The sequence below is a fragment of the Talpa europaea genome, assembly GCF_964194135.1.
Source record: "Talpa europaea genome assembly, chromosome: 15".
NCBI classification, from domain to species: domain Eukaryota; kingdom Metazoa; phylum Chordata; class Mammalia; order Eulipotyphla; family Talpidae; genus Talpa; species Talpa europaea.
The window spans coordinates 13,018,764-13,046,739 of record NC_140083.1 but is presented as its reverse complement, the minus strand read 5'-3'; the positions used below and the strand labels follow the sequence as shown (position 1 = coordinate 13,046,739).

The 27,976-nt window shown below is 38.4% G+C and overlaps 1 protein-coding gene across 1 annotated transcript in view; it reads left to right on the top strand.

Moving 5' to 3' along the window:
* Positions 1-3,535: 3,535 nt before the first annotated feature.
* The window catches only part of MYBPC1 (myosin binding protein C1), a gene marked incomplete at its 5' end in the record, with an annotated part of 70,499 nt that continues 46,058 nt past the window's right edge, over positions 3,536-27,976 (top strand). Inside the window, 3 exons of the mRNA XM_084255443.1 lie at positions 3,536-3,560; positions 19,384-19,419; positions 22,858-22,899. Of these exons, the coding sequence (XP_084111569.1) occupies positions 3,536-3,560; positions 19,384-19,419; positions 22,858-22,899 (103 nt within the window). The remainder of the gene's footprint in view (positions 3,561-19,383; positions 19,420-22,857; positions 22,900-27,976) is intronic.

The following is a 27,976-nucleotide window of genomic DNA, read 5'->3' as shown; positions in this document are numbered from 1 at the left end:
TTTGACAGTTGTGGTATAGGTTTATATTTGCCTATATAATATCCATCTTCCTCATTCTCTTTATTGTCAGAAGTCCTTTGCCCCTGAGAAAGATCACATTTCTCAAGTGCTTTTGTAGCCAGATATGGTCATGTAATCAAGTTCTGGCCAGTGGGGTGTATTAGATGTTTTGTGTGGGATTTCAAAAAAGCCTCCTTAATAGGGAGAAGCTAACTCCTTTTCTTCTTTTTGTTCTGATTCCTGGTCCGTGGATGTGATGGCTAGAGTACTAGCAGCCATTTTAGATCATGAAGTTACCATCCGAGAGGACTACAGAACAGAAAGTAGTTTGGATTCCTGATGACACTGTGGAGTACTATAATGACAAATTACTTTGGTCTTGCTTTATGTAAGCAAGAAATGCTTCCAACCTGATTTATTTTTTTTTCTTCCAACCTGATTTAACAGTTGCTATTTATGCTATATTTTAATCAACTCTCATCACAAATATTACAAAAGGAAAAGCAAAACAAACAAAAGAATAACAAAAATCCCTGTTGACTATTTTCCCCACTTCCTGAGAGTGAGGTTGGAGACAGGTCTCTGTTACCTATTAGATTTATGTATAAGATCTAAAGTAAGGGTCATATATATATTCCTAAAACAGTACAATCCTAAGAAAATTACATGTCTAGTTATTATTCTAATTTAAAATTTTACTTTATCTAATATACTCTACAACAATTCACCTTAGAATTTGTCCACATTTCCAACTGCTGCAGTAATGCCTTGTCTTTTTATTACTTAGTGCTTTATTTCCAAAAACTCACTAGGTCATACAGTGCTTTTTCCATGGATTACAATATTTTCTGGCACATGTTCACATCTATAAAATGATCATTGTGTTAAATACTCATTGGAGTTTCTGCAAAAGCCACTCATGGGTTGGCACCTCTTTCATGACACACAAAATCTGCCCATCGCTATAAAAATCCTTCTGCCACATGACACTTCCTCCTTATGTCCATTTCCTATGTGTTGTTCAATGTGTGGGAATGTTAGTAAAATGATTCTTTTTAGCGGTTACTCATAAAAAAATCACAATCTCAAGCCTACAAAGGACCTAAGTCCTTTTTTTTTAAAAAAAGATTTTTATACAAGAACTTTATTTTTTTTATTTATTGTTTATTTATACAAGAACTGGGGTATGGGCCAGAGGCATGAGAGGGTGAGAGAATTCACCAGAGACAGAGAGGGGAGCAGAATAGGCAGACGAACTGAAAGCACTGCTGAGAGGAGCAGCCAGAGAGATAGGAGAGGTCTGCCTACAGCAGACAGCTCCACAGTGCTGTGCTCAACCTGCTGCACCACCGGGAAGGCCCCTAAGTCCTTTTTTTTTTTTAAAAACCCTCTTTTTATGCCTCAAGTTCATCTAACTTTCTTAGAGCAATCCTGTTGGCCAATGATAGTTCCAGAAATAAAACCCAAGGATCTGAGGTCAGATTTTAGTTTCTTTCATTTGTGTCACCTATTCACTGATATTCACATGGTGGGGTAAAAAAAGTGACTTTTTTTCCTCTCAAGACATATCTAATTTGTGTTAGAGAGTTTGCTGTTTTCTAGCTGCCATTTATGTGTTTAGCATTTAAGAGCAAAAAAAAATTTTTTTTAATCCAAATATGTTTAGTAGCACCATGTGGTGGAAGAAAGGCTTTCTTGGTATATATCCACTGACCTTCTTGATGAGCTCTAGCCACCCTCCCCATCCCACACATAGCTAAAGCATGATGCTATTCGTTCTAAGTTGAGTTTCCGTCCTTATATGAAAAGTTAGCTTGGCACAGTTTGGTAGAGCTAAGTCTGACCAGCTGCACTATCAGCCACAAGGGAAATTAAACTAGACAATGTGGCTGTGGCTGTGGCTAGTTCAGTGCAAATCAGTTAGAGTCTCTTGAAATGATCTTAAAAACACATAATAACAAAGGCACATGAGCCGTTGTCTTTTCATATGAACTAATTTTATTCCTGGTCTCTGAGGTGACTCGCATGTGGACAAAGAAAGGAAGGTGTTTTTTATTTTTTTAGTTTGACCACTTGGTAGTTCCTATTTTTCCACCAGTTCCATGAGACCTATAGGAGAAAATGATAAATCTGATATATTTGACAAATATCTTAAGAGAGGTTGTGTTGCGCCACCGTGAAATAAAATAAGGGCTGTCAGTCTATCCAACTTGCTTTATCCAGGTTTCTATTTTTTAAGTGTGCCAAGGTGGTTTTGAATATTCACAAGTTTGTACAAAAATTACAATTATCTAATTTCAGAACATTTTCATCATCTCCCAAAGAATCTCCATGAGCAGTCACCCCCAAATCCATCCCACCTTTGATTTTTGGTAACCTACCTGGTAACTAAACTACCTGTGGACTCTATGTATTTCCCCTCCCTGGGTGATTCTGAGGAATGGAATCATAAAATATGTGGTCTTTAATGTCTGGCTCCCTTCATTTAACATAATGCGTTCAAACTTTATCCATGTAGCATGTATAATCACTTCCTTTTTTATATGGCATGTAATTTTTTAAAAAGACATTTCTTTTAAGAAAGTAAAGCCTCAGTATTTCCTCTTAGAAAAGTTTGCTGTTTTGAAAGAGAAAATGAGATAAGATATTCAACTTAGAAGTTTGGCTTGACAGATGAATGTTAGCATATTAGTAAAAAATAAGAAAAAAATTAAATCCAACAATGAAGGGCCTGGTGGTGCAGGGGTGAAAGTCTCAGTGCTGTCAAGTTATCGCCAGTCACTGCAGCATGAGTTTGATCCCCAGCCAGGGAGCTGATCCACATGGTGCAGCAGACCTCTTCTGTCTCGCCCGCTGCTACCCTCCGCATGTATTTCAGTAGATCTGCTAGTCCTGCTCCCTACTCTGTCTCTGGTGAATCCTCTCACCTCCTACACCCTGGTCTACACCCCAGTTCTTGTATGCATAAATAAATAAAAATAATGAAAAAATAAAATCCAACAATGAAGAACTGGTATAAACAGCCAGTGGAACATAAAAGTACCACCAGCATACAAAGCTTTTTCTTATAATCAGAGTGAAAAGGCAGGTGCATGCATGTTGAGTTAGCATGCTACAACTTATAATTTAAGTTTTTTTAATCCAGCAAATTTGTATACTCCTGAGTGGACACATGCCACTGTCAGAAAGAGAAGAGTAAGAAGAAGCACGAGGCTGAGCTGAATTTAGAAAGTTAGAGGTGTTCTCATCGGCCACATGAGATGGGCAGGAGATTCCTTCCAGTAGGCAATAGAGCAGAGTGCAGACAACAGATGTGAGAAAGGTCCTCCTAGCTGTCAAGTTCCAGCAAGCATCCTTATGCTGCAGAAAGGGCGGAGCCAACGTGATTGATGTCGGAGGCTGTATAAAAGCTCCAGGCTTCTCCCCAGTTGCTTGTCACACTGACCTGCACCATCTCTTGACTGCTTGTGGGGTTTCTGTCAACTAGTCCCAGAGGGAAGCAATCTGCTTGGAGAATCACTTTTCTGTTGTGGCCATGCCAGAACCCACTAAGACAGAGGGTAAGACTCATCCATAAATCTTTGTTGTACTTTTTAATAAAGTGTCTTTGTACTCGAGTTCAAACAGATATGCAATTTCTTAAGGAAAAGATCCTTGAAAGTAAAAAGACCAGAAGAAAAATATAGAAAGAAGGTAACTAATTAAAAATGTTCTGATAGTGATGGTTTATGAAGGAATATTGACTAAAAAGGTTAGATGACAATTTGATATTTGATATTGTCTTTTGCAAGGAATTCTTGCAAGGGATTCTTAAAGTGTCGTTTAAGGATGTTCATTGCTAATAGTGAACAGATTGCATTTTCAAGCATATTTTCTTAGGTTTAATCACAAATTTTCACCATGTATTTGCAATTTGTGAGAGAGTGGGAGAGTTTTGGGATGCTATCTGAAATAGTAAATTTGATCAAATTTTCAAAAAAGAATTTGTGACAATATTTCCAGGTTTGATGTATATATTTTTTTCATTGGGCAACGTTTAGAAAATACAGATGCTGTCCTTTTTTACTTTTACTTTGGAGTTTCATTAGTTATTGCATTATTAAATTCTTACTTGGAAAGAAAAAATGTGTGGGTAAAGTAAATATCTTTGAATATCACTAATAGTTTTCTTTAATGAGGTTTATTGTAAATAATTTTATGATACGTAGCCTTTTAAATAATTAAATTAAAATATAAAAATATTCTTCCTTAGAAGAAATGTGTCCTCCCATAAAATTTCTGCTTCTGTAAAAAATTCATTGTTTTTAAGCTACTAATTGATAACAAACTGGTATTAGAAATTACTAAAATGGCTAATCAAAACACACTTGACAACACAAGTACATTGAGTTAGTTTTTAATGGAAGAGTCTTTTTAAAACATTATTTCATTTATATTAGTCTTCATCAGTGCTTTCTGAATCTTTATGTTTGACTTCTGCAAATAAAAGCAAAAAAAAAAAAGAGATTAGCAGGGAGCATAAAAATAGTATTTAGTTTTTTCAGTTTTAATTATTTAAGTGACTTTAACCATTGTTTTGAAGAACCTAGAAAGATGCTAGATGTTGAACCCAAAGTTGAAATATTAACCAAATTATCAAAAGTCTTTGAAACATATTTTCTTTATGTAATTAAGTAACCAGTGTTGACAGGCTGTGGTGATCAGTTTACAGCTTGGCTTTACTTAGTGGTGGAGGGCATTGATGGGTGAAGTCTTCCACCCAAAATAACCACACCAAATGCATGCATTAATATGGGAACTTAATCCTGCCGATCAGGCTATGAGTCCAACCCCTGCTAAAGTATCTTATTTGTAATGCAAATGATTTACGTGTGTATTAAGTGTCCTTTTTATTTGATCTGTCACTTGACTAGCCTCTTCAAGCCTTGTTTGGATGAAATACATTCTAGGTTTCTTGACTGAAAGCAGAATATTGTTTTAATAATCCTTCATTCAGTGGAGGAATTTGCATGTGTTATTCTAAAGCCCTATTGAAGAAGATAAGAAATCTGAAAAACAAATACACCATACTTATTAGAGAAGATAAAACACTTGCTTTAGAGGTTATACAGTTGTAAAGATTATAAAACTATTCTAATTGCTAGATGTCATAGTTTTATTCTTTTGTCTGACAACTCAGTCTGATCCATTCTGCTTTGAGACACAATGAAATTTTAGTGCTACAAAGAGGAAAATCTTTAACTTCAGCCCACCCACCCCCAGTTTTTTTTCTTTCTGAATCTAAATCTAAATCTTTTTTTCTAAATCAACACGGGTACCAAAGTCCCGTGATCATTTTTTTCTATAAAAACACGTTTTATATTCTGTGTAGGAATCCCCCACCCGAGACAGTAATTTTATACTCATAGATTCTTTGGTTAGTTTAAGTCTGGATAGTGAGGAGTGAGGATAATAAACAGGTTACTAATATATTTAAAATCCTTTGAGGAAGTACAGGGGATTTTTTTGTTTGTTTGTTTCCTTGCCAGCAGAAATTGCTCTTAGAGGAATAATTGCATCTCAAAGAGCTCTACTGGTAAAATCATTATCCTTTAATATTGCTTGCACCAGAAGAAGAAGAAGGGTAGCAATTCAGGAACAATTCTGGTCCTTACACCTTCTCCTAACTGATTTCAATTTTTCTGATGTTGGTTTTGTTTCATATAAGCATCCCTCTGAAGAGAGTCTCAAAATATAACATGTCACTAGACCAATGCTTCAGAGTCATTTCCAGCTATCTGCAGAAACACTTCCAAGGGATGGATTCCTCCAGCCCCCTACAGCTCTTCTTATGTCTCTTTCCCAGGGCAGGGAAACTCAGGAAAGACATGGCTGCTTGCTGTGAATCTTGATAGGCTACATGGGCTGGTATGACCCTTCTCGGGTCCAGTAGGATCTGGCAGCCCTTCAAAAGAGGGCTGGGTTTTCAGCACCTGAAGTTGCAAAAGATGTCTCTCTCAACTGCCTCCCAAGCTACAGTGACCTATTTCCAGGAGCTTTATGTCAGGTCTTAGGAGAGCTGAATTTTCTAAGCTGGAAGGGGAATGAGCTCCTTGGAGCCCAAGGAGGCTATCTAATGGAAGACATTAGCCTACAGTCCTTCTTTATGCTATTAAAAATATGCTTTTTGTTTTGGAGAAAGAAAGCATTATTTCTAAGAAGTACTTCTAAGGAATAACCACTTCCCATATCCCTCCTCTCCACCTTCATTGGTCATACATTTATTCTTGGACAACTACATTATTTGTACCACTTAACAATTCTAGATAAAAATTCTAGCTAAAAGTCCTTACCTGCACTTTAGTTTCATGCAGAAATTGAGGCTCAGAAAAGCTTCTTGTAATCAAATAGTGAGAGAGGATATGGCAGGAAGTTTTAGATTTGTGGGACTCTTCCTGAATGTCTGTTGATACATTCACTTATGGTTCAACTATTAACTGAGCACTTGCTATGAGCGATAGTTGCTGGAATTTCAGAAATATATGCAAAAGGGTCTCTGCTCTAAAAACCGTCACAGTTAATTGCCTCTGGGTTCAAGTGTGTAAAGGAATCATCTTTCACTGGAAATTTCACTTTTGCTGCTGAAAACTTACTTTAGCAATATGAAATTAGAAAAATGCAATAGCATTTCTTCTGTGGTAGAATCTTTGTTTTCAAATATTATGAATGTCTCTTAAGCCCATAAAAATTATCTCCTAATTTTAATCTCTACAGCAAATGAGGACTGAGACCATGAAGCTTGGTTCTTTAATAAACTCAGACAATTGCTAGTTGTTAGATTCTACAGAAACTACAAAAATCCTAAAATGCTGAGTTCATACCTTAACAAGAAAAATTCCTCTTTGGTACTTCTGTGTTATTCAAAAAAACTTAGTGAGAGTTACTATAGTTTTCTAATCTTCTATGTAAGATCTCTTCTTGGAAACTCAAAACATATGGCAAAACATAGGTGCATTTATATCTGTAAGTGTTAAAAGACCATTCTGGTAGACCATTCTTGCATCCAGGAAGCAAAGGCATGGCATTGATACTACAGATTCTCTGGTCTATTGACATACAATATTTATTTATCTGATTGATCTTGGCCTTTTGCAATAGCAATAGTTGGGAATGTGGTCACAGAGAATTTTTTTCAATCCATGGGGTCTTCCCTCTCTTTATTTTTATTTGTTGGCACTAGAAATTTTATCCCATTTTAAAGTTCTGCTAAGCCCCAAACCTATCTGAATATAGAGCAGCATTCGTCACCTCTTGCCTATTTCTCAGCATCGTTCGGGACTTACTCATCATCAGAAAATGCGTCCTGGTGATGGTAAACCTCCTTCTCATATTTACTCCTTGACCTTCAGTTTCTACCTGCCTGTGACTGGATCGCCTGCTCCAAATACCACGAATTTATCATTGGAAAAGGCATCTTATGTATAGAGTATTAACTTTCTCTCAAGTTGGGGGAATGTTACTTTATGCCAAGGAGGAAAGCAAGAAAAGAGGGAGGAGGTATTTCTCAAAGGCAACTGTTTTTTCCCTCCTATCTTCAAATGGCTCACATGGGTCATGTTGAAGGTTTTGGATGAGGACTGAGAAGCTCTCTGAATGAACACTACAATGTGTATTTTTTCCCCTGAAAAAACTGCCATGCTGAACTGGAGATGCCTGGTGTAGATTTGTGCTGTTGTAAGAAGGCATACTCTTGGGCAAACACACACTAGAGGGACTTAATACTTGGCAAAAATCACTCTTTTTCAGTATCATGCTTTATGACCGTCCCAACTGCACCTGTTAGGGAGATAAATAAAGGACTGGCCAATTCTTTCCTCTCAAGCACCCTAAATATATCACTTTAAAAAAACTTTGGAAAAACATGCTGTATCCAACTTGTATCATGCAGTAAATCTGAAGAAGTTTTCCCCAGGCCTTTCAAACAGAAGCCAAGTCAGGGGTAAGGGAACCAAAATGAACTAGGTGGAGGTTAAGGTCTCCAGCTAGTCTGAGCCATCCAAGAGAAAGGGAAAAGTTAAACACAGTCCTTTGTCCTCTCAGTGACTCACTTCATTTTGGCCTGAGACATGGCCTTGAAACATTTTATTTTAGGCTCCCAATGGCCACGCAATTCAGTTTTCTTATTTATAGCCATCTCAAAGTATCCCTGAATCTTACATGAATGTTAGAATAAGTTCTTTTTATGAAATGTGTAGGCACAAAAATTTATCAGTAGAGGGTCTTTTTAAAAACTTAAACCAATATGAAACAATCTTTTTTGCAATACTTTCACAAATTAATATGAGTTCCTAAAAATTTCAGAGTGTGGTGGTATGACAAAAAATAAATGCTATTGTTTTTACATCCTTAGAGATCATTTTTGGTACTTTTTTGTTAAATTTCTTATGATTGTCTTATTTAATGTTTCTTTATGAGTTCTTTATGGACACAGAAAAGAATTTTTATTATTACTAATAATGACTATTTTTATCTGCACTCCTTAATTAGTCTGTGAAACCTATAATAAGAGCCACAAAATAGTCTTGTCTGCCAAGAGCTCTGTGGTAATTCTAGATCTCCTCTCTAGATATACTTGTGTGTAACAGATAATAAAAAACAGGATTAAAGCTCTAGTAATCAAAATAAGCAGAAAAAAATTAAATTTTATGTGTGTACCTGCAGGGATATGGGACCACGTCCCTTTTCTCTGTTTTTTATTCTACCTTGTTCTTGGTGGGAACAGATGACTTTCTGGAGACCTTGGTTGGCCTAGAGTAGTATATGCTGTGAAAACCCAGTGCACACCCAGAAAGGTAGTTATTGAATGAGAGTTCCGAGTTAGCATCATTGTGAAGTAGCTGTTGTTAACTCAAAAGTTGTTTCCTAAAATGGGAAGCCATAGTGAGTGAAGGATATGAAGCTGAAAAAGAAGGAAAGACTTAATCACTCAGTTTCCTACAGGTAAGCAAATTGCCTCATAACCAGAGAGAATGGACATCTGTCAACCACAGGTCCGTATAAGGTCAGCCCCCCAATATCACACTGACAATTCCGTCTGCTCTGGGGATAGGCCCAGTATTAAATGACAGAGTATATTTGTTTTGCACAGCCATACAGACAAACCAAATTTCAGGATGCTCTCATTCTTGGGCTTTCATTTCATTCTTGCATCATGGACAATGCATGATTTTTGCATTTCCAGTGTAAAGGTTTAGATTCTAGCAGAGTAGGACATGAAGTGGCTGATTTGAGAGAAACTCAGGATGGTTTAATCATGTGCCTGTGTGCCTGTTTTTCTCTCTAAAATGAGTTCACAAAAACGCTAATTGGAATCTGACTTTCATTATGTCTTTCAAGTCTGAAATCCACTTTGATAGACTTCTGCTTTTCCTGCTCCTTTAGGAATCTTTCTATGGCCAATCAGTACAGACCATAGTATTCTTTAATATGTCAGATCTTTCGATTTTGTTGTATTTACCTTTTGGCTTTGGCTTTGTTTACAAGAACCTAGGATTAAAATGTTTCCTTTTCTCCCAAATCACTCAGTTCTTTCTCTAAATCATATCAAATCTCTCTTTTTCCATTACCTCAGGAGTTCTTCTTCTTTTTTTTTTTTTTTAAGATTTATTTATTTATTTATACAAGCACTGGGTACAGTCACAAGCGCGGGAGGGTGAGAGAATTCACTAGAGCCAGAGCGGGGAGTAGAACAGGCAGAAGGACTGAAGTACACTGCTGAGGGGAGCAGCAGGCGGCAGGAGAGGTCTGCGCGCCATGTGGGACCCTCGCTGGCAGCCGGGGATCGAACCGGCGCTACAGAGGCTGTGGGCAGCTTCGCAACCCAGTGCTCAACTGCTGAGCCACCAGGGGAGGCCCAGGAGTTCTTTGCTTGAATCAGATAATAGTTTTTGCTTTCAACAAACTTTTACATCTCTTGGAATGGAATGCTCTTTTCATAACTAAAAATTCACCTACTGTACAATTCTACATTTTAATTTCTCATTTTTTGGCTAGATGGCTTTAGAATTGTTCTGCATATTGTATGCATTTCGACTTTTTCCTTGTGCATATCAGATAATATTCAATATTCAACATAGTGAGACCGAGTATACTATTCACAGAACATTCTAGGTAGCTCAGATTCTAGTTGCACTGTGTATTCAGTTAATTACCTCCCATATGCCTCAGTTTTTCCATTGGTAAAATATGAAAAATAATAGTACCTTTTGGACTCAAGAGCCAAAAAACCAAAATAATAATAATGATGATAGTACCTAACTCATTGGACAGTCTTTGTAAGAATTATATGATATTCATTAGGTAAAAAGCCCAGAACAGCACCTAGCACATAATAAGAACTCAAGCATTTACCTTCTAAAGAAGCAAACTCAGAAACTCCATTTGGCATAAGGTGTTAAATGCCTCTTATTTGTTATAAGCTCTGAGGACATTTCTGTTAATATATAACATATAACAATCACTGCATTGATTTCCTTACCTTGTATTATAATCATAATACATTTTGGAACAGCTACTGTTATTATCATAACCAGCCTTGTCCCCACTTTGAGAGTTTCTTTTTTTTTAAACCTGTGGTGAAACATCTTAACTTACATCCATGGAAGCTCAGATCAAATGAGAGGTCTGTACTCCTGAGCCTCTGTTGTGTTCCACTGAGATTTGTCACGTCCAGCTGAGGGTCTCCTGTCATTAGCCAGACCATGTTAACCAGTTGTTTCCGAAGTGTGTCACTGAGGGGGCGTGGACTTTCCCACACTGGTCATTCTGCACAGTGAAACATGTAACTATATCTACCTCCAGGGGCTATAAGGCTTGGGTTTGTGGTACCTAAATCTTTCCCTCCCTGCCAGTGGTACTTTTGGCAGCTGGGGGTCTTCCTGGGTCTGAATATTTCTAAGATAACCGCATAAAGAACTCTCCATGACCACATATGGGTATAGAGGGTGATTGATTGAATGCCGCTGTTTACTGCTGTGGAATTTTATTTTTATGACCCCACCTGGCATCAGGCCTGTCCTTCCTCTATTTTTAAAAGTCACCCAATGTGAGGCCCAGGATTGGCTTGGGAGCGAGGCCTTTAAAAGATTTATCTGATCACCCCAGAGCCATAAAAGAGTGACACGTGTGGCAATGACCTGTCCAAATCCTCAGCAGAGGTGTAATATAAAGGGGAAAGGAAAATTGTTAACAACTCAACTTACTGTGCAATAATTTTTCTTTTGGAAGTGCAAACATTTTAAACCTCTATATTTGAGTAAAGCTTTTCCCATACTACTGATCCCAACTAGGCTACTCCAGCATCAATTGAGTCTTACTTTGGTAAGAATGAGGATACAGAGCCAAATCATCAGATCTTAGCAAAAGGTCTTGTTTTCATCCAGGCCCATATTAACCACAAGAAGCTATTTGTTGCTATGTAATAATAACCACATTTTAATCCCTTTTCTGTGTGGAATGACATCTTGAATTGAAAGCACGTATCATTAGAAAGATGTAAGTACAAATTGACTAGGAGAGAGGGAAATCCCGAGAATTCAGAGGAATTCCATCCAACTGAATAATGGGGATCATTGAAAATTTACATAATTGATGCATAGTTAATTCATATTCAGAACCTTAGAAAATCATATGGCAATATTTGGTCACAGTAAACAATTGAATTATTATGAGTAAGTAGATTCTCTGGATAGCTGGAAGTTAATTTTGTTCTTGAGCCTTATTAATTTGACCAAATGAGGATAGAAACATTCCTTAAAGTGCAATATATTGTTTCTTGCTTTTAAAAACACAGTATAGTAGATATAATTTAATTTTGTCATAGATTGTAGATTGTGACTGTGCCATGTGGTAACCTGAGAACCCAAATTATTTTGGTGTTGACTGGGCACATATTGATTTGTACTGTGGATTTATCTCCAATTTCTCATAGCTTTCCTCTTTCGTCCCTGAGGAGAAGGTCGCTGTCTTCTTTTACTAAGCTTGCCATTTAGTACATGAAGCTTCTTCCTTCTCTTCCCTTTGTTGTTAGCTGTGGAGCCCAGGCTGGGTTCTTCTGAGGCAATAGGGTTACACCCTGGAGGAGCACTCACTCAGAGTGCCTGGGCATCCCATTTAAGGAAGCCCTCGCTCTCAGGGTCCTTCGAGTATGGGATTAGCACCTTGGAGTGAGTGCGTCCTTAAATGTGCCTCTAAAGCCAGTCCCACCCAAAGTCTCTTTTTCAGGACTCTTCTGGATCTGGGGGTGGGGGTGAGGTGCCATCTCCAGGGATTAAAGCTCTTGAGAGCTCCTAGTGCAAGGAGCTTGACACCATCCATTTTGCTCTTTGGAGGCTCTTTAAATTTGCTAGTCAGCGGCTGTTTTCTTAAATGAAGTCTGAGTAGGAAAGGGAATACTTGCTGATATTGCCCATTTGTCTCAATTATTGGGTGTATTCCATCCTTCACCATACAATCGACCCCTTTTACCTGATTTACCCACCCCTTTTCCCCTTCCCTCTGGTAGCCACTAATTGCTTGTAGAGTCTGAAAGTTTATTTTTGCTTTATTTAGCTCTCTGTTTAATCATAATGTTAAAAAAAAAACATTTTATATTACAGTAGTTTCCGTAAGTCGGAGCTATAACACATACCCAGTGCCAGACCTCGCTATCAACAGGGAATACATTTGACAGTGTTTATTATATGCTTATTATAAAAAGTAAAATAACTTGCTACTTTACCAAAAGTGGAGTTGCCTAGATAAAGTTTTATTCTCCATGATGTCTACAATATACAAGACATCCATTTATTCTATTGCAAATGAGAATTTAACTTTGAGAATAGGAAATAATAGTTAGGAATAACATACAATTTTCTCCTGCACCCCAGATTACCAAAGGATGGTTTTAACATCCTGATTTTACGTGACAAAACACAAACACATACACACACACAAAGACCTTCCACTCATTAATAACAAGTTAATACATGTTCTTCATGCCTTTTCTATGCCTCCATAACCTATTCATGTGCTGCAAATTTTGCTCTGCATGCTCTTAGTAAGCTAAATTAAATTGCACATGCGAACCATAAATATGTTTAAATAAGTCTAGCAGTGTGTTCCTTGAGCCCATGGTAAGGACACAAATGAGATGTTTATATCATGTTGGGGTATAGACACATACCTACATAGAGGCGTGTTAATGCCTCTTAAGACTTGAGATTTCTTTCCCTCTTTAATTTATTGATCATAGAACTCTTGATGATTGAAGGCAGAAGTAGGCAGCATTGGAGAGACCCAACCCCATGTGGAGTTACTGGTTCCTAGTATTTCAATGGCGGCACAAGGGCCACAGATGGGCTGACTATATTTCACAGCTGCCCCAGGGCTAGTATGTCCTGGCACTCTGTGTGTATGCCACTGGTGGCATATCTGCGCTTTTTACAGTAGGTGGTCATAGGAAAAATCCACCATAAATAGATCAACCCTTTGGAAGCATTTCAGTGTTGCAGAGGGAAAATGTGTATCTGTGAATTGGAAAAGATCAAAGAGCCGCCCTTGCCTGAGGAGGAAGGAGCTAGGTTTAGTGACTGGTTTAGAATCCAGTTCATCCATATGTGGTCCATTAAAATATTTCCTTGGGATTATTCATTTCAGATCATCTTAGTTTCTTTCATTTTTTTCTTTTTTACAAGTTGAAAAACAGCAAATTATAGTCCCTGCTCCTCTAGTCTACACTGTGTGTATGTTTTCTAGTACGGACAATGGTGAAGGAGGGAAGAGGGAGACAAAACTGCATCAACTTTATTGACCCAACAAAAAAGAATTTGCCTCTTGGTTTTCGAAGCATAGTATAACCTGTGGGCCTTATCTCAAGAAATACCCATCTGCCCTAAGGCCAGGGGTCTCCTGATAGTTACAAGTTGAACTAACTGACAATAGAGTTGTCATAGTTGACATAGTTGCTGAGAAATCCAGACTAGATTTTGAAAGGGGAGATTCCTTAGAAAGAAGTGTATCAGAACCACAGGGGCCCAAACTATTGTCCTCATTGCTTTCCTGCCCTTGTTAAGAAACGGAAGATGTGTGTTGACACTGAGAAGAAGTCTAAATGATGGGACTGGCCGATGCCCCAGAGCATTTGGCCAGCAGGAGGGTCACCAATGGGAGACATAGTGTTCCCTGCGGGTAAGGCAGCCATGTAAGAAACTGCCCTTCAATCGCCAGGGGACGGTGCTTGATTTCTTGGCAGCAAGGAGAAGGGGCTTGTGTGGGTAGGAAGAGCCTGCCAGTCAACTAAATTTATGGAGCACCTGCTGTGCAGAATTTGAAAAGGAGGAGGAGACAGCCCTTGTCCTCAGGAAGCTTGTGATCAAAGAGAGAAGAAAAGTCCCCACCTACTGGACACCTTTCAACATCCACAGCCACACTTGAAATGGGAGAGGACTCACTGACATTTGGGGCATGGTCTGAGCCTCTTTTCGCAAAGCTGATTCTGGGATTAAAAGGACAGCATCAACCAGGAGACTGTGTGAAATGCAGAGTCTCGGCATCCCGTCCCCAGCCCCTGCAGACTCGAGAGTCAGAATCCACATATGATTCTCAGGCGCACAGCAATTTCAGAAGCACCGGCAGGGCTGTGGAGGTGCTGAGTCTCCAATGTTTTGAGAGAGCAAAAGCACCTGGTTTCGGTGAGTAAATTGAGAGAAAAGGGCATTTGTTTATCTGTGAGCTTCTAAAACACAGGCATTTGTCCTTGCCTCCTTTCCAGCCCCCTACACTTCTTAAATTCACAGCCGGAGCTCAGCGAATTCCTCTTGCAAGGGTGCTTCTTCCTCGTGTCCCTATTGAGTGAGATATTGTTGAAATTGCTGTGAATTAATTATTATTATAGAGGCACTTAATGAATTTTTGTAACGTGTAAATGATTTTAGAGGTGTGGGCAAAGCTACCCAACTGTCTGAAACAAAGGTAAGGGCTACAATAAAAGATGTACGAGCCCTTCCTTTAAGGCACAGGGGAGAGCTTAGAGCCCTGCATCTCACCTGCAATGGTTCATTTTCAGTCTAAGTCACATTCTGTTTGACCATCACCATTCTGGGTTGCCCATTGTCATGTTTAGGATGACAGCAATTCTGTGTTTCACATGCCCCGAAAACTATTGCATTTATTTGTTCATATGATGCAATACCCCACCAGGATTACCTGATTGGCTAATGTATCTTCTTTGCACAAACTCTATAATGCATGCCACTTTCATCAAAGTCCATCATTATTAACATTTATAGTAGGAGAGTGAGGGGCCAAGATGTTTCTCAGCCTCCACCCCAGTTCCAGACAGATAATAACATCACACAATCCACAGACCTAACACTGAGACAAATCTCTAGCAGGTACATGTGTGGGAAGACAAGTGTCATTCTCACAGATGTGTCAAAATAGAATTAAGATGAACAGAGAAAACAGTAAACAGTGTTTACTGTGTTCCCTGCCCTGGGGGAGCTCATTCTTGTCTGTCAACACCCCTTGAGATTGCTGTTGTTTCCAATGCACAGATGAATAATTCAAGGCACACACCACCTTATGAGGGGCCCTGGCAACAAGACCAGTGATTCAGTGGGGAAATGGTAGTGATCTCTCTGGAATGGGCCTGGTGGCTTCTGCTCCATCCTGTAAGCAGTGGCTAAGGGAAGTATAGCTGGTGCCCAGGGTCAGCTTCTGAGCCAGGCAGACCTGGAGCAAAGCCTCCTTCTACACAAGGAATGATGGGTTCTGGCAGCACCTCAGTCCCCTTCTGCAAAATGGGGATAACTATAGCAGCAACTTCAGAGAGTTGGAAGGGTTATGAGAATTAATATATACTAGGCCCTGTATGCAGTGGTGCCAATGCGTTTTTATTATGTATTTGTTCCTTGCCTGATGTAATGGGTTCCATGATTTTAAGAAGGAAAAGTTCTGGTGCTACCAGGCAGACATATATTTTTTCTACTCCCACTTCCTGTAATTACCCCGAAAATGTAGCAGCATTTCTGTCCCATAATGTTTCTGTAATTCTGATTATCTGCTACATTTGTTAGTGACTGATGTCCAGTGGATTTGTTGGAAGTTGAACTAAGCCCTTTAAATTCTCATTTGGTTTTATCTGGGGCTTGTTACATAGAATCCTGGAGCTACAGACTCAGATTCTGGACACATTTACAGGTGCAGTGTCCAAGATGATTCTCTTCTATTTATTTGATCAGAGTTACCCTTGATCTTACATCCAAACAGGATTTTAAACCATCTTAGTTTTCCTTCCAAATGGGTCTTTGTTTTCATAGATGCTGAGAAAGCATGAGCAACTAATAGTTCATGCAGTCACCAAAGAATTCCTTCTTAGTTCTTTTCTATAAATTCATTCTGCATTTAATATGCCTTTAGCAGTAAAATGAGGTACCAGGGAAATAGACAGGAATTAAAGATATCTGTCTTTATTTAGTTGGGGAAGGGGAACATAAATGTGCTAAAACAACTGGAAAATTATTAAAAGCAATTAGAGAATAAATGAGGCTAAGGGAAGGGAACAGAAATGATTCATTAGGTCTAAGAGTCTTTATTTTAAGATTTATTTATTTATGCACATAAGAACCAGGGTTCAGGCCAGAAGTGTTGGGGGGGGTGATGACAGGATTCACCAGAGACAGAGTGGGGAGCAGAATAGGTAGATCCACTGAAATATACTGCCGAGGGAGTGGTGGGCAAGACAGGAGAGGTCTGCTGCACCATGTGGGTCACCTCCCTGGCCAGGGATCCAACTCATGCCACAGTGGCGGGCAAAAGCTTGATAGCACTGAGACTTCAATCTCTGTGCCACCAGGGAGGCCCAGATCTGAGAGTCTTAAGAGATATGTCAAAGACAAAAATTTCCAAAGAATAATAATGGGAATAGTTGCTGCTGGTGACTACAGAGCTCCATCTATAAGTGCCAGGAATGGTGTTGCACATTTGACAGAGGATTAGTGCCCTTAAGAAGCTATTCATTTTATTACTTTTATTTCACAGATGAGGAAATCAAAGCTGATGGAGATTAAGGAATTGCTCAAGATCACACAACTAAAAAGGCAGAGTTGGGAATTGGGATCTAGAGATAAAAAACAAGAGGTCTGTAGGGAAGATCACCCCAGTGGCAGAAAGGGCCAAAGATGGAAAGTGAAGCCAGCTGGGAAACAGAAGACATGTGGGGGCACAAGATGAGGGAGGAAGGGCCCACAACAATGACTTGGAATGTTAACCTGAAGATGTAGGCCCAATAGGTAACAGACCCTCTCAGGTAGAGCAGCACGAGGAGACACAATCCTGGCCTAAGTGACCCTGCAACTGTGGGGAAGAAAGATTGGTGGGTAGAGGAACTGGTCTGTAGAGAGAGCCAGAAAGAGGTCCTCAGATTTGGGGTGACAATGACCCAGTTCAAAAGATAGTGTGTCAAAGAAACTGGTTTCTCGCTTTCAGTATTCTGATATCTGAAAGTGCAACAACTCACCCAAAGCCAGAAGGTCAATATTAGATTTCTACTTCTGCTCTCAGATCTCTGAAAATAAAATGCTTTGACTGGATTTGTCTTCTGCTTGCACTGAAGATCCTTTCCATGATGTGGCAAAGGAACCAAGGGTTTCTATCAGTGCTCAGGGTCCTTGTGCTTTCACTTTAGCTTCATTATTTCTGCCAGTCTGTATGTTTTTTTCTCTTTTAATTACATGTAATTTCTCCCTCACTAGTAAATAATAATGTTCTTATCTGTAGCCATCTGAATAAAAATAGTGGTTTTGTGAAAACAATGAATTGGACTTTATACCCAGAACAAAATGTTAGATGTGGAAGCTCTCTTGATTTCTTGATTTCTGTTACACTATTCACATCTTGTCTGGACTCATCGAGTCTGCCTCCACTAAATCAGGGCAGTGGGCATGCACATAATAGGGGTCCGTGGGGATTGTTGGCAGATGTTGTCTTGGGAAGTACCACTCGTTGAAAGAGGTAGAAATCCTAAATCCTGGCAAAGATAAAGCTTCTGTGATACCACAATGTGCCTACAATACAGAAACCTTTCTTTGTTATTTATTTAGTAATCAACTGGAAAATAATTTGAAATGATATCACCTTCATTAACTGCCTCTTCCTGCCCTGGAGTAGGAGAACACATGCCACTAACTCCCTGTTCTGGGCATCTGTAGGGATTCAGCAGAGGAGGTTTGGTCAGTAGCCTTTCACTACTCGGACATAGTATAGTCTTTAGTGGAAGTTTCTTTAACAGATTTCACCACCAGACTGCTGTATAATTCTGGATATCATGACCAGAACTTAGCCATTTTGGATAAGAGTAGGTGCATATCTACTGCAGGTTTATGTGCTTCCAGAAACCATTGTGAGAGGAATTGATTCTATGTCCAAGTGAACAGTGTGTTGTCTTGAAATAAGAGGAAACACTGCAAAGCCAGAGGACTTTGCTCTCATCACCATTCAGAAAGGATCTCTCATGAAGGCAGGATGATGTTGGAGATGCTACCATCCCTTGTCTTCTGGGGATAATGCTGTAGCATTTACTGAGCACCAATCTCATCTTGGATGAGTGTATGAATATCTTAGGCTTAAGGGATATGCTTGCTACTTACTGTGTCTTGATTCCACCTCATAGCAATATTATGCACATGACATAGGTATCATTGTGTCCAGTTTTCAAGAAAGGAAACACGCTCAGTACCTTTAAATGCCCCACCTGCTACCTGAGGAGATAACTAAGTGGTAAGGATACCTGGACCCCTATTTTACCTGTGTTCTCTCCAGGAAATCTATATAATACCATTTAGATCCTTACCTCACAGGGCCTCCCCAGTGGCGCAGCGGTTGAGCTCTGGGTTGCGAAGCTGCCCGCAGCCTCTGCGGCGCCGGTTCTATCCCCGGCTGCTCCCCGGCCACCAGAGGAGGGTCCCACATGGCGCGCAGACCTCTCCTGCCGCCCGCTGCTCCCCTCAGCAGTGTGCTTCGGTCCTTCTGCCTGCTCTGCTCCCCGCTCTGGCTCTGGTGAATTCTCTCACCCTCCCGCGCTTCTGACTGTACCCAGTGCATGTACAAACAAACAAATAAATAAATAAATAAAAATACATGCCTCTTTAAAAAAAAAAAATAGATCCTTACCTCACACCATACACCACAAGACGGTGTATCTAGTCCTCTTGATGCCACAGGTCCATGCTTTCTTGCTCTATTCCTCTTCTCAGGATGCAGAGATAAGATGACTCCTGGAACTGAGCATAGATTAGGACTGGGGAAAGTAGCTTTCTTCTCTATGATAAGTGAGACTAACCCTTCCATTATTCTTTTCATTTCTAGAAAATGAAGTCTCTACCCCAGCTTCACCCCCAGAAGGTGAGTGAAAACAGTGCCTCACATTTGGGCAGCAAACACAGAACACCCATCCCAGAATGATTTGGCCTCCACTAAGCTGTAAGATTTACTCTAACTCCTATGGAGAAGTTGGATGACAACAGTTGTGATAGATTAATAATAATGATAATAATAATAATAACACATTGTGTTAATATAATCCTCTCATGTTTATCTGGTTTGGATGCACATCACATACTTATAAAACCCTTCATTTTGTGCCAAAGTTGTTGCTATGCCCGTGTTTTACAGCTGTGAAGGCTGAGCTTCCAAAGGGGTGAAGAATTTGTACTGCCTTTTCACACATAGCTGAGAACAAACAATGCCGACATCTTTCTTGTAATAGTGGGGAGTGGGCTTCACTTCAGCCCTGCAAGATCACCTGCCTCTTCCTGACTTGCCCAGCCAAGACAGAGGCAACCAAAATTATGTGCATTTTCCCATGAAAACACCAAAGTGTCCTCTCTCATCACTCTTTCTCCTTGAACAGGATGAGAAACTGACATCCATTCAAGATTTACTCATGAGTATTTACCATGTGCACAATTCTGCCCTAAACCTTCAGAAGGATTTAGAGCTACCTACCTACCAAATACTGATTGAGAGCCAGGTGCAAACATACTGTACCAGATGTAGTAAGAAACTCTAAAGTAGAAAACATTTTCCTGTATCTAGTTTGTTTATAACCAAGTAGAAAATAAAAGACAATCCAGAGAACAAGTAAATAAAATACAACTACTGTATTGAAACATCAGGTAGTACTATAAGAACAAGGCAGTATGTGATTTAATGCAGGTAACTTGAGTGGACTATGTGGTATGAAGGCAAGGGGTGGGAGGTCACTATTCACCCATCAACCTAAGTAAAATCAGAAATTGAAGAATGAATCAGTTTTGGGTGATCTCTTTACATGAATATCTATAAGGGTATTATGAAACCCTTTCCTTCTAGAGATAATTTTTTCCAGAGGGTATTCTGAAAAATCTAACTGCTCACAGGAACTCCTTTGCTCAGCTAAGAATACCAGATTCACACACTCCAAACCCTTTAATAGTGTAGAGGAGTATTGCTTTGTGTGGAAATGAGTGCAACAAGCTCAGCCTCACAAGAGTTCAAAGAGGACAACCTCAAGTTTAACTTTCTTTCAACCACATCTTGAGACTATCGTAGTTGTGTGATACTCTTCTTAGGAACTTCTTCCTGTGTATGTTTCCTACTTGCCCACACTGAGTACAGAGACTCTGTCTGCTGGCCATGAAAGACTTAAGTTTTCCTTTCTGTTTTTCATGTCAGTTGCTGCTCCAGGGAAACTGTAGTTTTCCTTATTCTGCCATATTCCTATTTACTCAGAATACTGACCTAATGCTAAAACAAGTCTCCTCCCAAACTTTGCTTAAAAATGTCCTAATTAGTTAACTGAGATTCAGATCTCCACTCATCAGTCAGAAAAGAGAGAATTCATGCTTGAGATGATTCCTTTCTAATATATTCCAGGAAACAGTCATTTGTAGGTAGGTATCTAAACTGATAGGATTCTGAACAGAAAGAAAAGCAGGCTACATGGTCTCAACTGATAAAATCTGATGTCACTGCTCTTGTTTTATTGTCACTCACCACATCCAGAATATTGATATAGGCAGTGAAATATTTTCTTTGAAACCATTGTACAATTACATATAATATGCCTTTGCTCCACACCATAATATTACCTGAAGTCCAGACTATTGGAACCACTGCTTGACTCAAACTTCAGTCCCTTTTTGGCACCTAAAATGATGTGGCCACATTTTATACTCAGTCCCATTCCAGCCTGCTATAACTGGGCCCCAGTGTAGTGCAGTATATATGCTTACACAATCTGGGCTGCATGTTTCCATGTATAGATATAATTTTAAATGATCAGATTTATTAATTGCTTTTATTAAAAGCTTAATGTGATTCTACATTACAATTACAAAAGTCACAATAATAACGTAATAAATGAGTATGTACCATCATTTATGATCTGTTCTGTTGTCATTAATTTTCTCCCTTCCCAACTCCTCCATTGCTTATCACACAATAAAATGCTTTCTTGAAGGCACATTTAAAAATTGTGCTTGTACTTTCCACACAGAACCAACTAAAGAGAAGGAGGCCGGAACTGAAAAAGGCAAAGGTGAGTTGGCGGGAGGGAGAGTAAGACTGAATTCAACAAAATTGGAAGAAGAAAGATGTCAGTCGTGATTGACATGGTGGCCCATGGAACTTCTCTGCATTATCTTTCATCCCTGTGGTTGAAAACTCTTAGTTCGCCTCTTATCAGCACAATGAGAATGGTGTTTTGACGAGTTTCCATTACACACATTTCTAAAAGGAAAACAAAGGTGATAAAAGTATCACAAGTACTTAAATTAGATGTCAGCCAACTAATTGCAGTTTTCAAGTTCTAATGTGCATGCAAAGGAAAGAGGTATCTGGTCTTATTTGAATGATACCAATTTGGAAAATTATCTGGATTACTCAGATTTTTTTCAATAAAATGGAACGTTTCTATGTTACCATGTGAACTGTTTCAGGTTTCAGTAGCTATTTTGAAGCTAACATCTCACTGTAATACTATGCATTTGTGTAGATTTATATAATGATTTATACAGTTTGACAGCGCAGCCTACAAACATCATGCTCTTACTGAATTGGAAATTCATTGATTGGCCAGTATTAGCCAATATTCAATATTCAATATTGGCCAATATTCTTTTATTAAATCATGAAAGAATAATCTTTCTGATACTAATTCTCCCTGTGGAGAAATTCTTTGCCACTAGGATCCTATAAGCTAAGGAGCATTAGTCCTCCATAGAAGAAAGTTTTACTAGAGGTAGTTTTGACGGTTCTGCTTTTTATGTTTGTATCATCAGTTTTAAAAGTTCACTCACCACATCCAGAATATTGATATAGGCAGTGAAATATTTTCTTTGAAACCATTGTACAATTACATATAATATGCCTTTGCTCCACACCATAATATTACCTGAAGTCCAGACTATTGGAACCACTGCTTGACTCAAACTTCAGTCCCTTTTTGGCACCTAAAATGATGTGGCCACATTTTATACTCAGTCCCATTCCAGCCTGCTATAACTGGGCCCCAGTGTAGTGCAGTATAAATGCTTACACAATCTGGGCTGCATGTTTCCATGTATAGATACAATTTTAAATGATCAGATTTATTAATTGCTTTTATTAAAAGCTTAATGTGATTCTACATTACAATTACAAAAGTCACAATAATAACGTAATAAATGAGTGTGTACCATCATTTATGATCTGTTCTGTTGTCATTAATTTTCTCCCTTCCCAACTCCTCCATTGCTTATCACACAATAAAATGCTTTCTTGAAGGCACATTTAAAAATTGTGCTTGTACTTTCCACACAGAACCAACTAAAGAGAAGGAGGCCGGAACTGGAAAAGGCAAAGGTGAGTTGGCGGGAGGGAGAGTAAGACCGAATTCAACAAAATTGGAAGAAGAAAGACGTCAGTCGTGATTGACATGGTGGCCCATGGAACTTCTCTGCATTATCTTTCATCCCTGTGGTTGAAAACTCTTCGTTTGCCTCTTATCAGCACAATGAGAATGGTGCTTTGACCAGTTTCCATTACACACATTTCTAAAAGGAAAACAAAGGTGATAAAAGTATCACAAGTACTTACTGAGATGTCATCCAACTAATTGCAGTTTTCAAGTTCCAACGTGCATGCAAAGGAAAGAGGTATCTGGTCTTATTTGAATGATACCAATTTGGAAAATTATCTGGATTACTCAGATTTTTTTCAATAAAATGGAATGTTTCCATGTTACCATGTGAACTGTTTCAGGTTTCAGTAGCTATTTTGAAGCTAACATCTCACTGTAATACTATGCATTTGTGTAGATTTATATGATGATTTATACAGTTTGACAGTGCAGCCTGCAAACATCATGCTCTTACTGAATTGGAAATTCATTGATTGGCCAGTATTAGCCAATATTCAATATTCAATATTGGCCAATATTCTTTTATTAAATCATGAAAGAATAATCTTTCTGATACTAATTCTCCCTGTGGAGAAATTCTTTGCCACTAGGATCCTATAAGCTAAGGAGCATTAGTCCTCCATAGAAGAAAGTTTTACTAGAGGTAGTTTTGACGGTTCTGCTTTTTATGTTTCTATCATCAGTTTTAAAAGTTCATATTTTATTTGTGTAATCAATAACATAGTTTAAATTTTGGAATAACCAATTATTTTCTAACTAGGTAGGATATTTCTCTTTTTTTTCTGGATGCCACTCAAAAGCATGTTAAGTATCACTCTGTTTTTACTGCATCATATTTTCTTAATTCCTATGATATTTCTCTCTCCTATGCACTAGTAAAACATTTTTTCTTTCTTTCAGTATTCTGGACCACATTTCTTCAGCAAACTTGAACTTAACACTCTCCTAAATGAACGCACAATGCTAATACATTCACTTTGTCCTTGACCTTCAGTGGCTCCCACGGATAGTAACATGAATACTAATCCTAACCACGTGGCCATAGTTTGAAGGTTATTTGCTTATGGAATGCACAGTGCAAACTCCTAGAACTCCTTCCATGAGTTGGGTTCAAGGATGTTTGGACATCCTGGCTGAAGTCACTGCAACATTATTCTCTACAAGGCTGATGGCATCCACCTCTGTTTCCAAATTTGGAAAGGTGCTTGGACCAGGCTGGAAGGCTCAACAGAGCAGGTGATATAATCCCAGAGGGCAAGCTGTCAAAGTTTAAACAAAGCCTGTGCCTGACCATTAATCCACAAATTCAAGTCAACTAACCAACCAATCAGTGGGCAAATCAACAAAAAAACCTTTTTATAAAGGAGAGCCAGTAAAACAGTTAAACTAGAGGACTAGGGCATTCTGAAATTAGTAGCATTTTTTTCCCCTGACATTTGCAGAAGATAAGCAAGGCCACAGCCACATGCTGTCATATGTCCATGTACATAAATTGCCCTGCTATATTCATTCTACCTAACTATAAGTAAATCACTTCAGGATAGAAAATGGCATCTCTAAATTAAGAAGTCAGGTGAATAGAAGTTATCTCTAAGTATATAATCCTCTGCAACTATACCCTCTTTTGTTAGGGACTGATTTCAAGAAAATACATAGGCAAAATTTAGACATAATAGCCATTACCATATGTTTATCCTTGACTGAGATAAGGAAAAAAAAAAAAAACCTTGTATAGACTTACAGAAGATTGCCAGGGGCAATACACCTTTCTCTAGCATCAATGGGAATATTCTCCTTTATTCCTCCCACCCAACTCTTAGTCCATCTAATAGCTTTTTAACCGTTCAACTCAAGTTTAACTCTTCTGTACAGTTTTCTCCTGACAATCCAGATCACATCATCCCTTCCTCCTCTTGGCTTCTCCTGGATCCATTGCCTTTCTCCTTCAATCTCTCTTTTTCCTATCTGATCACATATTAACTGTTCACTTCTCTCCCTCACAGGTTGTGAGCTATCCGATGGTCAGGCACCTTGTCTTAACACCTCTCTCATCCCCTCATCTCATTCCTTCCAGTGCGTGGTAGACAACTGCACGTCATGGTCTGATGAAGACTTGTAGAAGGCATGAACAATTGAATTTCCACTGGTTTCGCTGCTGATTGTATAGTCAATGGTAACCTCTATATCTTTGTTTCCATTTAACACATTTCCTGGACAGGAGGATGAATATCCCAGCCTATTCAATGAAGTTCAGAAGGAGGTGTGGAGTTACACAGCGTGCTCATCCTTGGAAGAACAGACCGTTTTTACTGAGATACCAACTCATTTAAATCTTTCAAAAATCATCATACCTGGATGTTAGCGTATTTTCAGCACTTCAATTACTCCTTCCACTTACTTGGAAGTATAGTCAATTAATAGTTATAAGACTGTTGCTATTAAGAACATTCTTTATAGCAATGCAGACTTACTGCTGTTCCCAGACCAGCTGACTTGCTCAGCAATAGCTTTGAAATGCTCTGGAGATCTTTTTGGATCCACAGAATGTTGCTTGGTTCCAATATCAAGTTCATAAGTAGTGTTAATCTTACCAATTTTCCACACTTATTATGCGTCTCTCTGGGAAATAACTGATTTCCCAGGAAGGATTTTTATTATTTCTTTGTTTGATTATTTGTTTATTTACCTCTGGACTTGTCCTTCCAACTATCCTTTAGCTGGAGCCAATGTTAGAAGTCTTAGTGGGAAGAGCAACCGTCAGCAGAAGATGGTGGATTTCAGTTTTGGAAGCAGACAAGGGTCAATAGGGCATGTGTAGAGAATAATGTGGGTGATCAAATGGAGCAGACCTTTTTTGTTAGACAAACATGGTATATGTGAACACAAAATAGTAAGACTGGTGTCTTCTGGGCATAAACGACTGGCCCTATGGGAAGTTCTCATTGTGGATGGTTCCAAATAGGCCAGCAGCATTAGAATCAGACTGTTTCAAATAGCGATACTCATTTCAGTGCCTGGGTTCTGAGATATTTATTTAATTTTTACTTTTGCATCTTATTAGTTTATGACCTATATGTTTTTTTTATCTCTAAGTCCAATAGTGCATCTTTTTTCCTCTAGAAAAATAACTGCTTCTGATAATCATTGCAATGGTAGTAAAGACTTATTTTCTTTTTGCAGGTATTAACATTAACATTGCCACATAAACTATAGTGAATGAACTGTGTGTGTTTTAAAGATCTCATATAACTTGAGATGAAGACTCTTCCTTTTGGCATGAATGTGGTTGGCATATGAGGAAGTGAATCAGCAGAAGTTCCAGCGAACTTTCTCCTAAATGATACTTTTTTTTAAATTTAAAAATATGATCTTTTTTTTCTTCATTTAGGCCCCTTTTCATCTGCATTAACATGATCCTGGTGCTTTTTATTCACATGCTGAAATATTTTTGTGCAATTTTGGCTATAAGTGTCCATCAAAAATTTACTAAAATGTCTCTGTGCTTTACCTTTGTATTCTAATCACCTTATCTCCCTTGCAGTGAACTTTGTTAAAAACTAACATCACCATACTTTGCAAAACACAACCTTTTCAGGATACAACATTGATTTAATAGATTTGGGGTAGAAAGAACTCATTAATATATTTATTTATTAAAAGATGAATCCTGATTTCAGAAGTATCTAACTCTGAAAGCTGTCTTCTCATGAAGAAATATAAGTTAATCAATACCTCAAAATATGATGACCTTATTTTCACTATACTTATTTCATCCATATGTGGTGGTGGTGGTTGCTTCGTTATTTTGATCACCTATGCCAATATTTGCTACAACTGATTACCTTGCTTGAGGGAGTCATAAATTTGTCTAAATCAAACAAAGTATCACATCAGTATTTAACTGAGGTTTGTTTACAATCACATATATGTTAGTTTTCTGTGCTTTTTGGTCTTCTAAAGTCTCGCAACTGTCCCAAGTTTGTATTACTTAAAATATCAATTTAAGAAGTCAATTTAAATCAAACATAGGTAGAGTTATTTTATGCTCAAGAGTTTGGAGAATTATTAGTATATATTCTACTATTACTTCCTCACATTCCAGATTCACATGTAGTCCTGAGAGTACTTTTTCTCTGGGACCTTCAATTGTTTACAGAATCAAATGTTCTTTCCCATGACTGTGGTCAATTGCCCTTCTTTGAATTAAGGGAGATAGCTCTGTGGCTCTTGGTCTCCACATTCTAAAGAGCCAAAACTAGGGGTGTGTGTGTGTGTGTGTGTGTGTGTGTGTGTTGCTGTTGTTGTTGTTGTTGTTGATATAGTCACTGTTAAGTAAAAAAAAAAAAGAAAAAGAAGAAAAGAAAATATGACATATGTCATGGTTCTTGTTTTGTTGAAAATGTTCTTGTATGACTCCATGCCTTTCTATATGTATTATTGATTTGGACAAACCCCAAACTTGAATTTTCAATTTCCCTTTGAACATATAAACTGATTTTCCCTGGTAAATAAGAACAATTGAACATTTCATTCTTACCCATTTCAACTAACTAGCCAACTTTCTAAGAATTTCCAGTCAGGATCCCACTATCTCAACTACATTTCCAATCTAAAGGGATACCAGACACAGCTTTTTTTAAAAGAAGGGAAACAGTTTACAATTGTCAACTATATTTTCTAGCACTTCAGTAAATTTGAAAATTGATGTACTGTGAAACAAATACTGCTAATTGAGCAGGAATTGCTATTTGGAAGTACTGTTGGATCATCTAGAGGATGGACTCTGAAGCACCTCTTAAATATTTGATACCTTAATAGTGTAAAATAATTGTGCATGTCTCCCCCAAGCAGCTTTAGTATTTAATACACATTGATTCTAGTCACCCAGCAAAGTTTTGCTTAAGAAATGGATTTTTTTTATTTTAATTTCATGAAAGCATGTCAATACTGTTTTTTTAAAAAATCATCTTCCATTCTAAACAATTAACTCAAGGATTTTGTCACACATTGTGCACTAAG